Source organism: Plodia interpunctella, chromosome Z (assembly GCF_027563975.2).
Source record: "Plodia interpunctella isolate USDA-ARS_2022_Savannah chromosome Z, ilPloInte3.2, whole genome shotgun sequence".
Classification (NCBI taxonomy): Eukaryota; Metazoa; Arthropoda; class Insecta; order Lepidoptera; family Pyralidae; genus Plodia; species Plodia interpunctella.
Genome location: NC_071324.2, coordinates 1,488,347 through 1,503,718, shown reverse-complemented (window position 1 = coordinate 1,503,718; position 15,372 = coordinate 1,488,347). Strand labels below are relative to the sequence as shown.

General features: G+C 37.1%; 2 protein-coding genes across 5 annotated transcripts in view; one reads left to right on the top strand and one right to left on the bottom strand.

Moving 5' to 3' along the window:
- Positions 1-2,553: 2,553 nt before the first annotated feature.
- On the bottom strand, positions 2,554-11,466 carry LOC128683371 (uncharacterized). 4 transcript variants are annotated; one of them, XM_064437034.1, is made up of 8 exons: positions 11,290-11,466; positions 10,392-10,474; positions 9,435-9,626; positions 8,614-8,789; positions 7,495-7,699; positions 5,069-5,426; positions 4,073-4,238; positions 2,554-2,678 (listed from the first exon to the last, which is right to left on the bottom strand). In XM_064437034.1, the coding sequence occupies exons 5-7, from the start codon at positions 7,502-7,504 to the stop codon at positions 4,073-4,075; spliced, it is 534 nt and encodes a 177-aa protein (XP_064293104.1). In that variant the 5' UTR covers positions 7,505-7,699; positions 8,614-8,789; positions 9,435-9,626; positions 10,392-10,474; positions 11,290-11,466; the 3' UTR covers positions 2,554-2,678. The 4 variants fall into 4 exon arrangements, with proteins under 4 accessions (XP_064293104.1, XP_064293105.1, XP_064293107.1 ...); XM_064437035.1 differs by having other exon boundaries at positions 8,614-8,651; XM_064437037.1 differs by having other exon boundaries at positions 4,073-4,232; positions 11,290-11,465.
- A 1,202-nt stretch (positions 11,467-12,668) lies between these two features.
- The window catches only part of LOC128683368 (uncharacterized), a 30,031-nt gene continuing 27,327 nt past the window's right edge, over positions 12,669-15,372 (top strand). The window contains exon 1 of the mRNA XM_053768933.2: positions 12,669-12,992. Within this exon, the coding sequence (XP_053624908.1) occupies positions 12,792-12,992 (201 nt within the window). The 5' untranslated portion in view covers positions 12,669-12,791. The remainder of the gene's footprint in view (positions 12,993-15,372) is intronic.

Sequence of the window (15,372 nt, the reverse complement as noted above, 5' to 3'; positions counted from 1 at the left end):
TTAGGACATTAGGTACGCATTAGATTAGGATTAATTATTCATTTGGCGTTAGCCAAAGTTTAATTTTAATCCTTTAGGTTGAGTCTCTGTCGTAAACAGGTTTCATACGTTACGTTCTTATCTGTGGTTGCGCCCTAGAAGAGACTTATATCCATATCCCGCGGGAGTCATACGAGTCCACTAAGACTAAAATAAATACATCTAAGAATGGCTTGGATGATGAAAGACAACAATAGCACTCGTAAAGAGGGTTGAAGGCAGGTTAGTTGTAAAATTACAGTCGAATCTTCAAATTTTCGGTTTAATTTTTACGCAAGCTGAATGAAATGGGGAACATTCAAATATGAGAGAGATAGTCGAAGGAAAATTGGAGCCAAGTCCCCGTTCCTACTTTTTCGTCTCAACTCGTCGCACGGTCGTCGGATCCCTAGTTGTTAGGCAATTGGCACGCGTATCGTCCTCAACGACATCAAGGCAACATTTCTTTGATTGTTTTGCCCTTTCTGCCATCGTCGTCCTTTTATCTAATAGTGGGAACAAACCCGTGAAATCTATAATTCTGTACAACTACATTCCATAACACTCCATTTGTCATATAACCATCCGACATGAACTATTTAGTTCACGCAGTTACGTCTTCTCTATAGGTAAAGTAGGTGTTCTAATTTGTCATAAATACTTCCTATGTGAAGTTCCACGAGTGTAAGCATCTCATGGATAGTATATAAATGTGTATATGATTGATCACAATAGTGATTGAGTGATGTGTGAACATGCTTCGCAAGGCTCTGCAAGGCTCAATTCCAATTGAGCCTTGCAGTCTCGGCGCCAAGCCCACGTTAGAATATCAAAAAGGTACCTTTAGTATATTATTTCATTGCAAAGTTGACCGAATGTCAACTTCCCTGCATGGTCCTCATAAAAGTGCAAAATGATCTATCAATGGATATCCAAGATTAAACGGACTTATGGATTGTTTTCTGTGTGGCCATATGGGCGACTTTGCAACGAATTTATAGCTTAAATCGACTGTACTTATTTTGGTGATGTTTTATTTTCTACTACTAGCGACTCGGGTAAAATCACATCTATTAAAAAAACCCGCATCTAAGTTCATTGCGTAGTTTTAAAGATTTAAGCATACATAGCGGCGACAGACAGTTAAAGCGAATTTGTTTTATACTATGTAATGACTAGCGAGCTGGCTAACGTAGCTCCAATGAGCAAGCATGAGCTTCGATCTTGTGGAAATGTTCGTGTGAAAAACTAATTGATGCGATTTGCTAAAAATATTATTCTTTAATTAGTCGTTAAATGGATTAATAGTAGCAACAAAAGATCCAAAGTTCCCTTTGTCTCGTTATAATATCATTGAATCTGTGTTAGGGAAGTTACGAACTATATTGTATCACCCATAGAATAGTACTAGGGTACATCTCCTCGAGGTTATTGTACCACTATTAATATTAACTGAGATGGAACAGTTTCCAAGCCTGCATTCACATTCGGTAATAATAGTGTTGTAATTTTTAATCTATATAATTTAATCTAAATATACTTAAATATAAATTTTAATATATTATGGCCAACCGTCGGCGGCGTCATGAGCCGGCTCGGGTTCCCTCGAATGTGATGGCTGACCCATGCGTCAACTCGTGAATGGGTGCTGCCGGAGGAACTGCTTGTCAGCTCGATCTCTTGTTATTAAAAGTACTATTTCGTTGGACATTATATATATTAAAATTATTAATAACTAGCTTTTGCCCGCGGCTTTTCCCGCGTGATTTTCCACGGGAGTAGTAATTTTTGTGGGATGACAGGTATCCTATGTCATTCTCCGTACTTCATACTACATGTATGCAAAATTTCAAGAAGATTGGTTGAGTAGATAGAGCGTGAAGAGGAACAAATAGGATATAATAAAAAAGATTGCGATTTTAAAAGCGCGAACTCAAAGCTCGTACGTATGTCACCACAAAGTGATAGTTTGTACGTGTGCGTGCAGTCGGTGGGCGCGACTAGCTAACTGGTTTATTGGTACTGGGCCAAGGTTACTTGTGTAAAGGGCACAGTTCTGTGTTATATAACCATCGGCGATGTTACCTTTCTAAATGAGTAATGTTTCACGTGAAATATCTTCGCGATTAATAAAATTAACAAATGATTGCAAAATCTGTTTGTTGCATGAGTTTTGTCTACATTTTTCATTCAAATAATAAAAGATGTACCTAATCGTAATGTTAATATCTACGAGATTTAATATTATACATTTTTTTTTTAATTTTACACTTAATTGGCTTTTAATCTCGTTCCTAAAATTACTACATCCATATTATCTTTATTTATAATAATCCAAGGAATAGTCGTTAAATAGTAATATTAGAGTAAGGGTAAAAATAACACCCTAATAACACAAAATTACTTATGTAGTGAATTCGAATTTTTTCGCTATTTCACTGTATTGAATTTTGTAAAAAAAAAACTGTGTACCGATCACAAAATAAATTACGCTGTTTCCGTAATAAAAATACGTGTTTTATTGAAAAACTCATAAAATGAAGAAAGGATTTATTAGTGGTTACTCAGTATAAAGTCAATGCCGATTATATGAACAAAGAACAACACGTTTAAAAGGTGCTTCTGATTCTTGCTTAGACCAAAGTTGGTTCACTTCGCAGCTGCAAACAAAGAATTGGCATGAGAAACAAACGTCTCCGAACGGTGAAGCGACGCTGAAAATGATAATAATGAATTTGTAATCTTATAATCTGGGCACAATATGCCTCGATGTGGTGCGTTCGAGTATATATTAAATTTATAAGACGCATATATTTAACAGTTGTAATTTGTGCTCAATGAAAGGAATATTATAATTTTACTATTCGAGTTTAACCAGATTTGACACATATATACGCTATAGATATGCGGTATCACGAGGCTCGACCGTTTGAGGAACTCCCAGTTGCGGCACACTTCACGTCCGTGATATAGCAGGCTTCAGGGGTGCCGGGTTACGTAGAAAACAAAGCCTGGCTCTGGCCAAGTCATTCCCTGGCACTAGCAGAAGGGAAAAGCCAAGAGCTGGCTTGACGTCTTAAAGGACGATACTCGTATACGTGCCAATAGTCTGTCTACAAAGAATACCAAAGACCGTGGGAAGTAGAGCAGTAGGAAAGTCAGACCCTGGGCACCGACGCTTAACGGCAGCGGAATCAATGGGGAAAAGGCACAGATTAACGAGAGCTATGCGTGTTCATTCAGTTGGTTATAATGTCCAAATCTTCGTATTCATTTTTGAGAATAAATTGAACTTTGCACATACTAAATTCAGCTTGAGAAATATAACTGTGCTCTCTAATGCGTATACACATAATTGTAGCAATTTCGAATACTGTATGACGTTATGTTGCGCGATCTATTATGTCAGAAACTTATTAAATAAGCATTCGTTCCGAAATGCTAGTAGTTTGTCGCTTTGGTAAACATCATTTAATTTAGATTATGACGTGAAAAAGTGCCTGTGAAGGCCTAATTTCTGAATAAATGATTTGATTTTGATTTTGATTTTGCATCGTTATTTTCAGCTAACATTCGCTCACATATTAATAGTCCTTGTCTACTTCTAATGAGAATAATAGCGACAGCACAAAATCAATGAGATGAATTATTTTTAAGATCAAAGAGATGAATTAATTTTGCCACATCAAGTGCAATGGGCAAAGCATTGTTATCATAACCAATAATAATCACAACCAGTCAGGGCAGCCCCCGGAATGGCAGAGACATTATTGAGTAGGGTTCAATAATTATTTAATAGGCAAAGGACGAAATAGACCAATGATTATTTATAGGATTTTACAATGCATGGAGAAATATTACCAAACACATGCGTGGAAGAAATTAACGGTGACTTTTGCCTAGCAGTTGTAGATCTTGGAAAAAAAATACTAAATTAGAAGACGGGTGATAATTATCATTTCCCAGTTAGGGACGCCAGTGCAAGACGCGTGATCAGTCCTCAAATGATACGCCTATTTCATTGGTAACCCTAAATGCTTTGAAAGAAATTTACCTAACAGTAGTTTCTTCGTCTACGTCGACGTGACGAGCTCATGATCTTGCACGCTTGGCTGATCAAGAACACCACTAGCGCGAACACAATGGCAGCCATTAGTATCTCACAGACGGTCCACTTGTAGACAGTCACCGTACACATTCCCTTGGGACTCATGCTGCAACTCATAATTGAAATTAAATTAACTATATCTCTTAAACACCTGAGGGTTTGTCAACATAATCCAAAACCGCATAAACGCGCACCAATTTGTTCTCTCTACATTATCGCAGTTTGTACGAGTGCTTTTATTTATCGCAATTAAAATGAATCAGCTGACGTTTTGCTGTTTGGCTACAGTGTAGAGTCGGCATTATAGTCGAGGAAGACTTATAGCATGACATTGGACAAAGCATAATGTTATGTTTAAAAAAAATTATCTATAGACCTGCTTCACCACAGTAGCCTTTATGTATAAAGTCTTCGGTCGCATATGGTCACGATAGGCTTCATAGTTTCGACGGGGGTGTCCACAGTTCACAGAATCACTCTTAATGGAAAGCAGGTTTCGGCGAAATATTTTTTCATATCTCAATTTACTTTAAGTTTATTATCATGTTCTTACCTAACCTAATTATGTCAAGCAGAACTGAATTTACCTATTTTAATTCAAGCTTATCTAGATTGTGAGAAACCAAAAAAAAAAAATATTCGGCGAAACGTACTTTCGATCAAGACTGTGGACACACCGTTTCGACGGCGGCATAACGCGGCGTCGAAGAGCTAGTGTTAAATTTGTTTTCCGCAAGTGTTAGGACTGAGTGGCAAATAAATTTAGACAAATTTGTACAGCAGTTTCCCTGTCGAATTAAAAAACGATTTATCCTATCAAAAGTTGTGAAATAAGCCCTAAACGCCCCATTTTATATCAGTTTATATTTTATAGTTTGGAGTAGACTAAAACAGGGATGGTATAAATATGAATTTAAGACAATATGAACTTGGGATATGTACCTTTCACTCCCATCAGCAGTCATATCAGAAGCAGATGATTCTTTTGAAGATGAATCCTTCCCTTTTTTACCTTTGCCGCCCTTACCGCCTCCCTTACCACCTTTTGCTTTAGGCTTGGCTTTACCCTTCTTGCCGGTACATGCGCTTCCGATTGACTCATACGATTCTTTGATTTTCGGGCAGACAGAGTACCCTAGTGAAGCATCGGATCCTGCACAAGGGCCTTCCTGGCACACGGATGGTGGACAAAAGTCACATGGTATGGATTGTGTTGAGGGTGACTTTGAAGCTTTGCCGCCCTTGCCCTTCGATTTACTACCCTTCTTCGAGGCTGCTGCCATGACTATGGAACTGATTTCTGAATGACAAACATAAAAGTTTATATTATTACACAGAATTAGAAAAAAATTGATGCGAGTACTAGATTTTCCTTTGGGTGTGCCACGTACAGCACCGTCTTAGCACACCAAGAGACGCAAGTTCGCTGGTATGCCGTGATACTGTTGTCCGCTTTCAGTTTGCAGTATTTATCTTCAGTCATAAATAGTAACAGATTATTATATTTTATATTTGCATCCCAGTTTCACCACCATGTGCTTTATAATAAAAGCATTGTCATTGAAACTGAAGTAACTATGTGGTAGATTACAACGGGAGCAGGTAATTACGAAAAAATACTGCTTTTTGTGTGTGGAGGTGAAATTTAACGTGCAAGATTACAGACAGATATAGACGGGACAGGTCGAGCTTAAAAAAATTAAACTACGGCTGAGAACATTCCCAATTAGTAGTCGAACAAAAACCTAAATCACAATCGGCCTATAACAAACAAGTCGTTTTGTTGTGAACTTAATTATGAAGTTGCCAGATTTTACTGATAATGTTTGTATTCTTTAATTTTACCATAATTATATTAAAAACAAGATAAATGGCATTGTTTTATTATATTCAAATTTATCATAAATATACATAGACGCATCAAATATACAATACCTCATTTTAGTCGGGGGTTAAACATGAGAATTCAAGATCAGCCCGTTACTCTAGGGTCAAGTCTAGAGCATCAATAATTGTGCGTTATATCATTTACGTAACAAGTAAGTATGCAACGCCTGATGGCAAGCGAACGTTGCTCAACAGCAGATTGCATCCAAAATTTTAGTTATGTAGGTTCCTGTGCTACCAGAGTGAGAGAGACGGTGTGACACAATTGTATTTCTCATTAGCTTTTGACTTTTGGTTAGCTAGCGACATTTATTGCAATTGATTTAGTATTATCTTACCTAGGGTTAGACTAGAAAAAACTTGTGTTTTTTATAAAACTTGTATTTTACAGAATTTTTAGAAATATTGATCAGACCTGATAGACACACACTATGAAGACAAAAAGTCTTCACAGCTGATAGGCAGTGATACCATTCCCAAAGAGGGTAGACTGAGATATTTAAAAACAAACATACGTTTATTAATGTACAATACATTGTTTTACAATATTTTTTATTATATTAGTTATATATTTAGATTCATTTCGCTTTTTTTTAGTAATAATATTTACTCTGCTTTTCTTTTTCATTAATAAACTCAAAAATATATATTTAAATACATGCTATAAATAACAAGATACGAGCAAAATGTCAATAGCTATACACAGGGCCAGACGCAGCGGTTTGTCTGTCGGTCAGCGGGTTACGTAACCGAAATCTCGGCCGAAACCAGCACAAGTAGTTGCGTTAGAGTTACCAAACTTTGTATTGAATGAGGTGGTGTAATGACTGATTGTTATATTTCATCACTAGGTTGCGCTATTTTGTTTCAAATATTTTTCTAAATCTAGAAAGGATTGTGTCTAGCATCTTCTTTTTATTAACGGGTGTGTTAGTCATCGAAACCTTCAAGAAACGTTAGTCGACTCCTGGAAAGGCCATCAGAGCCGTCATGCGCATGGTGAACTGTTAGTTCGCTTATTGCTCTATACCATAGCGAAGGAGTTTGCCTAGCAATCTATCTTACTTCCTACTAATATTATATGAAATAATGAGAAAGTTTGTGAGGATATATTGTATGTGTATGTTTGTTAGTCTTTCACGCAAAATCTACTGGACGGATTGTTATGAAATTTGGTGCACAGGTAGAATATAACCTGGAATAATACATAGGGTACTTTATATCCCGAAATTCCCACGGGAGCGGAGCTCCGAGGCGCAGCTAGTAGTATAAAACAAAATCGCCCTCCGTCTCTGTGTGTTTCTAAGCTGCTTTTGCTACACAACGGATTTTATGCAGTTTTCACTGTTATGTAGAAAAATTAAATCCCGAAAGTTTTACACATACAAAAATATTGCATGCGAAATCGGGCCAGGTAGTTAATGGTACATAAATAGCTAGTAAAGGAAATACTACGGGAACACGTTTCAAGTTAAACATACCATTGAACATCTTTGAAGTTTTGAAGTTTTCTTCTTAGGCATATCAATATTAATCGAAACCGTCAACGAACCTCGATTGGATGAAATCAACAGCTTGTTTTGTTACAATCAATAAAAATGTAAATGCGACAGCCGCGTATACAATTTGTACTAAGTCAAAGGTATCTTCGTCTTCACTTGTATCCTTTTGGCTCGCCATTACTTCCTGTTGGGCAAAAAGTTTTTTAAATCACTTACCTCTGCGGCGCGGTACCCAATAGCGTTGAGTTGAGTTGAGGTTTACGTGCTGTTGACATCAACCTACCTAAATTTGAATTTGACCTAAATTCATTGCAAAATAACGGCGCTATTACCGCGCCGTAGAGGTTCTCACAGGGTAACTTGATGCGCTGTTGATTGTACTAGTATACAATTTGACTTGCAATTTGTCGTTGCGATTTCTCGCGTAAAAAGCGTTTGTTCACGCTTATAACAATAACGCTGTGACAAAATTGACATAACAGTTACTTGGATCAATGATTTTGTGATATGAAAGAATTGTGGGCCACGTTATAAATTGATGATATCGTTTTAATTTTTATTGTTTTATGGCCAGAAAATGTTACGTTTCATGTGTAAAAGGTACTTTAGCGTGGGCTGCTTCTACTTGGTCACCTATCGGCTTTTGATGACGGCCGAAGGGGGCATAGAACCACTTTATATCGTCCATGGATGTTGTAAAAGAGGATAAGGGACGAAAATCTGCCAAGGATTTTGTATCACTCTCTGAACTGCTACGCCAGAATATCATTCCCAGAGTTGATATCAGACAGTTGAATCTTCAAAATAGAAATGTTTATTTAATGCCTACTCCACGCTGTCGTCGAACAATTTACCAAACTTTGGCGGATTCGGTATGCAATGGTAGTTTTCATTGCAGTAAATAAAAACACTCATACTAACTAAGCAATGATCACGCATTCGCGTCGGCACGTGTCTAAGTTCGGCAACAGAGTGGAGCTGGCATTAGGCTTACTTACACAAGCTTCGCGGCCTCTCTGCCCCGAATGTAAGTGAAGTGAATGAGAGATGGCGTTGCGACTAGATTTCTGTGGTTGTTTTTTAAGGCAGCATTCTTACCTTATTCACTGGGAGGTTGGACACACGCCCTCCTGCTGCTGCCAAGAAATAATCGAGATGCACTTGTGAGTACGATCAAAACGAAAGTCAAAGCAAAACTCAGAAGCATCAGTTCCATGAGGTCGAATTGGTCCGCAAACATAGATATGTTAGTCAGAGCCACCGACGGCCAACCACTGAAAAAAAAAATGGACCCGAAGCCACGTGATTCGCGGACTAAGCTAAAAACCTCAATGCGCCTGCGATAAAGCAATTTATCTAGTTTCCAATAGATGAATTGCTGCTATTTTTGGGTAGGGGTTTATCAAATATAATATAAGTCTAAACTCTAACCGTCGGGCCGATTTTTATGAAATTTAGTATGCATGTAGTTAAAGATCCCTGTTCATACAAAGACAACTTTTTCCATAATCAACCCTAAAATGACTATGAGGAGTGACATATTTCGTGAAAATCATGTTTATCTATCTAGTAGTTGCTAGAATATACTCATTCTAACAACTACTTATATTTTTTGTGTGATTGTAATCTTCCACGGGTAAACATCACAAAATCACAAGAAAATATAATTAAACGCTCTCAGAAGTAACTGTTTTACGCTGACGAAGTCGCGTGTAAACAACGAGTTTGAAATTGAGTTGCCAAGTTGCTGGTTGCTATGGCTAAAGGTCTTTGTGCCCTAGAGCCTAGGCCACAATTTGGGTAAGTGATTGACACTTTCTGGTATTGTAGAGTTTTGTACCACAGCAGTAACGTAAAGCATTGCTGACTGGAGACAGCGCGACAGGTCGGCCATCTTAGACAATTTAAAGAAAACTTACGATTTGTTTTTCTTTCCCATTCTAACAAAATGTTATCTTCGTTCAGAGTGTCGGTTCAGAAAATGCGACGTGATACGACAGAACTGTGTGGCAACGATTAGTGCTAAAGTGAACGCAATGCAGATATATACTATTTTATCAAGTTCAAAAATATGGGGCCCTTTTTTGGAAGACTTCTTCATTTATGCAAATCTGCGAAAGACAATGTTTTCTTATTATCACGACGAAACATCTCACTTCACAGTGTCCGCGTGTAAATGGAATAAAAAAATTGTTTACAACGAAGTCCTATAAGAGTTCCGTTTTTTCCTTTTAAGGTTCGTTTAGGGAACCCTAAAATTGTAGGTATGGAACCCTAAAAATTGGAGAAAATTGATAAAAATAACTTAAATGGCGTGAAAATCGGGCCCCTGATCATTCTCGTGACTGCCGCCCTAGAATAAGTTCTAGCGTGGATGTCGTACGAGGCGACAAAGGGATTACATAACTTGACAGCAGAGAGGCAGCGTCAGCATTCCCAAAGGGGGTTGACGTAAGGCAGTTGGCCGCTGAATCTTCAAAAACTGTTTACTTTTTGAGCGGAACCCGGGCAATTCATAGTTAAGAATGCAGCCGCACTTGCGCAGTGGTATAAATCATGGATCGTCAAAGTTAAAATAGGTACAGCTCGATTGCATTCCTACCCAAAACCGATATCCTGGTAGGTACCCAATAATCCAGCGACACTTGGATAGCATCGAAATTTGGTGAGATTTGTCAAATTACGCAAATTACATTCAAGAATATTCATGAATATGCTTCATCATGTATTTGAAGTTCAATTCTTGTACTGTACGTGTACCCAAATTCATTGCAAACTCGCCTCTATTACCGCGCCATAGAGGTTCATGCAGGGTAACTTTATGTGCCCTTACGTGGTCAATCTTCGCACAAACCAAGTAAAAATTTTAAATTTACCTAGTAATTGATGATTTTTCGGATATATTTAAAAGCTCTCGCGGTGAGAAGAACTGGAGGCGGTATACTAAACGCACAGTAATCTGTAATCAGAAGTGATATACAGATATAAGGAGGCACACCAACGAAGCAAGGAATATATAGAGCTCTTTTACAGTTGGCCGAGCACAAACATTCTTTGTTTCTTTATAAATAAATAAATAATCTTATATAATTAAATCTTTATAAATAAATAAATAAATATTTACTTACTTAAATATTTACTTATTATTCACACAGACTGAGCTAGCCCCAAAGTAAGTTCCAGACTTGTTTTATGACAATATACTATATTTTATAACAAATATACATATAGATAAACATCCAAGACCCGGGCCAATCAGAAAAAGATAATTTTCCATCATGACCCGACCGGGGATCGAACCCGGAAAATCCCACCAAATTCAGCTTTTCCAGATTTTTTACCCACTAAGAAATATTCATACATACAAATTGTTACTTACAACAATGAAGAACTTGAATTATTAAAACTTTTGTTTAATAATTTGAATGATTTTGCAAGATGCTTGTGACAAGATATTTCAAAAAATGTGAAAAAAATCTACCTTCTGAAACTGCTAAGAAAACGACAGGTAATATTACTACTTATATCTATCGATCACAGGATAACCATCAGTTTCTTCAACGCAGATTGTAAAAGCCAATCAGAGGAAAGGGCTATAAGTTGGAAATTTTCACATAGCTGAAGGGCTGGCAAATTATTACAATTTAATCTCAAGCCTGTCGAATTCATCTGCTAAAATTGGCCTTCGAGTTTAACAACTCTCGACTTTGTCTATCCCGTAACGGACATAGACGTGATACAGTATCTGCACTAGGTGCCAAGTAATGAACATACCGCATTGTTTTTCTTCCATTGCAGTTATTCCTATAGTTTGATCTTGGTGTGATGGATATTTAGGGGACATAGTTTCTGTTAATGGGGATTTTGTACATCCACATTTTATTTTTTCTTCATTTTGTTCGTTTGAAATTGTCAACCTTTTGTCAGGTTTCATTAAAAAGAACGATTACATCACATGCAATTTTTATTTTAACAGCGCGTCTATGGTATAAGAAAAGGGCGCATCTACCGAATGCAAGAACTTTTAATCATGGAATTAGTAATAATAATTAATATGTTTATTTCGACAAAATGACATGTAAGTACTACGACTTGAATCGGCGGCTAAAATTGGAATAGTTACCTACATATTTTTATTTAATAATAGCTGTGCGCCTCTTTGGTATTATTATTCTTAGCAAGATTACAAACATCATGATTAGATGGATGAAATACGGTAATCGTGGGTAAAAAATAATAACGGGTTTACGCCCGAAATAAATTTGCATAGAGTCAACGTGGAGTCAACCCATCTTCACCGGGAATAGCGAAAACGCCATCTATTGGCGTTTCGTGACAACTCTACGTGTAATGGTAAAATAAGCAAGAATAATCACAGTATGTAGTATTGTATGCTGCTATTTAGAATGAGTTTGCTGAACTTCGGCGATTTCGGTGTAGATTGCTGGTGTTTCTTTGCTCTGTTAAAGTCACCACACAAGTACTACGCAATGTACGATTATTCGCGCCGGCACTTGTCTGAGTTGCCGATGTGTCGGAGCCAGCACAACGCACGTAGTTACAAAATTTACTAAATCATTTGCTGAAAATTTCGCTAGATGTCATGTATCAATTTTTCTGCAAGTGAGAGCCAGTGTCAGTGTCATTGTTTAGTCGCGCTCCGTGGTTTATAGGTTTGATACAGACGTGCGTTGACGTAGGTACATCGAAACTTCAAACAATTTCTGCGTTGTCCGTCGACGAATGCTAAAGACGTGATGGAGGACGGCGGAACGCAACTGAGAAATGGGACATGGCTCTGATGTCATGTCAACTATTTTAGCCGACTTCAGCAAAAAAGGAGAAGGTTCTCATTTCGTCGCGATTTAATATATATCAAAAACAGCTTTTGTTATTTTGGAAAATTAATTAATGATAATGTTACAATACACAGTGTAACCTCCCTATTTGGTACTAACACTATTGATGCAACATACCAGCTATACACTATCAACAAATAGTGCGCCTGACTGACGGTTTGGATATACATAGCTGGTTTTCCTTTGCGGTTAATAAAAGCTCTTTTATAAACTACTCAATGTACGATCATTCGCGACGGCATCTGTCCGAGTCCGCCGATAGTGTTTAACCGGCGGCGTAACTATGCGAGACCAGCAGGTGTGTTGAAATTCAGTGCGTTAACCGACTTCGTCAGAAGCGGTCGCGCGCGGCAATACGAATGCGCGCGTCAATTGTTCCGATTAATCGATCTTTCGCCGATTAATCGATCTGTGACGATGTTCATGCAGTACGATTCCTTGCCAGCCAAGCTGGACGAGGAGTTCTCCCTGCCCGTGGAGTCGATTATGAGGTGTGAGGACTTCAAAAGCAACTTTGCCAGGAGGCTGTCAAATCGCTACATCAGGACCCCAGCGGTGAACAAGGATAGTTCCTTGAAATTGAGACTCCAGGATCCCAAGACCACTTCTCCAGATAATGTAAGTAATTTTTGGTTTTTGCTGTTGGCGAATTATATAATGAATCTTATTTGTTATTCGCTTAAAAGTAACTGTCTTTTACATATTCCCTTCTCACAATCAGTTAGTTTAAAGATCATCATTTTATTTATCAGTTTTCTATTTCCTTTTAGCCGTATTGTCTATTGTGAATATATTTTGTAGCTGTCGTAGTTTGTATATCATGCTGTGTAAACACGTTTAGGGTAGCAAACTTGTTCTTCTAGCTAATATTATTGGGTATCTATATGTGTTTGTAATCTGTTGTGTTTTCCTGAATAAATAAATCATCTTATGCATTCATACTTATACATTATAATTACATATAGTGGGATAACCCACCAACAAATTTTATATTATATTATAAGTTTGTTTATAATCCTTGAAGAGGTGGTGAAACGAACCTGTGCCACCAAACCCCAGGCGCAGCTAGTATTTCATAATTTAACACGTGTCTATATTGCTTGATAAACTAAACATTTTCTCTAAAATTTCTTGTGCAGTTTCTGTAATGTACATTGTGTTTCTTGTACCTACAAAATTTTACTTATATTCTACTAGTATAGCCCGTCCCGGCTTCGCTTGAGTTGAAACATAATAAGTTATACCCTTAAACCTTCCTCAGGAATCACTCTATCTATTGGTGAAAATCGCATGAAAATCCGTGCAGTAGTTTTTGAGTTTATCGCGAACTGACAGACAGATAGACACGGTAGAGGACTTTGTTTTTAACCCCAGGCGCAAAAAGAGGGGTGTTATAAGTTTAAAGTGTCTGTCTGTGTCATCGTAGGTCCCAAACGGATGAAACGATTTTCGTTTATTTTTTTTTGTGTCATAGATAATTTTATCTCGAGTGTTCTTAGCCATGTTTTACGAAAATCGGGTCAGCCGTTCTAAAGTTGTAGCGAAATGAATATTGAAAGTCGGAGGTTTTTTAATTAGTCTAACAAATAAATTTGTCTTGTATAATATGTAAAGATTATTTCTATTAAAATTTTTCTTGTACAGCTATTTTTATATGTTCTTTTTTAAATGGCAATATGATTAAAAATTTGTTACCATATCCCCATATATCTATTTATTTCTTTTTAGTCTATGATTTTTGTACAGTATCTAAAAAGCTATTTAGTGTTAGTTGTCAGGTTAATTGTCAGGACGGACCTAAGTTATAGAAAGCAAAATTATTAACATAAAGGCACTACAGATCATTTTTTCAGTGAGTGAGAGGCGAATACTATTGTTCACATGTTAATACATACGATAACCATTTGTAATTAGTTGTAATTAAATTTCTTTTTTTTAATAGGCTGTTTAAAATTGATGCCCTATTTGGTAAACAGTGCAACAACACCTTTGGCTTAAATTAGATAAGATTATTTTCGTTCCTTTATATTTTAAAATTAGAAAATAAAAGTTAAATTGATTTGATTAACACTATTATATGTAAACAGATGAATTTGACTTGGAAAAACATTGTGATGAAACGTACAGTCTGGTTGATTATCAAATTGTGTGCAAAATGGAGAAGGCAATGGCAAACTCCATTAATAGTGCCAAAAAGGACGTTGTGTGCGTTCCATTACACGTAACGATCGCGACCCTCAGCCATGAGGAATATGACTATGAAGAGATAAATAAATATATTAGGAAAAATCGCACAGATTGAGCTAGCCCCAAAGCCCGAAGTAAGTTCGAGACTTGTGTTATGGGATGCTAACTCAACGATACTAAATTTTATAACAAATACATAAATAAGCATCCAACATCCGGACCAATCAGAAAAAGATCATTTTCCATCATGACCCGACCGGGGATCGAACCCGGGACCTCTTGGTTCAGTGGCAAGAACTTTACCACTGCGCCACCGAGGTTGTCAAAAGAAAGAATGAGAAAGAAGTCTTCAAAATGACTTTTCAAAATGTAGTTTCGATACTTTAATTTGACAAACAGAATCATAGTACAGTACAGACAAAACATATCACTCTAACCAAACACCATGAAGTTTCAAGTTGACTGGATACGGCCAATGAGATATGAACCTAGGCCTTTCTGATTCTGATGCAAGCTGAACGCGGCCAACACCAATAGACCGTGTGTTTGTGAACGAAAGTGATTGATCACGATCTGATTGATGTCCAGTCGATATGGTCTGAGATCGAACCATCGTTTGCTCGAAGAACAATAAATACAAAAGAGAAACTGTTAATCTAAACGCTTTCCCGTGTGCATCCACATTTTATTTTTATTTATGTTATTTTATTAATAAGGATCACAAACAGAACACGGACAAAAAAGAACATAATTAAAATATAAGAACCAAACTGTAATCCACTAGAGCATGCACACTTGTACAGAGTATGAA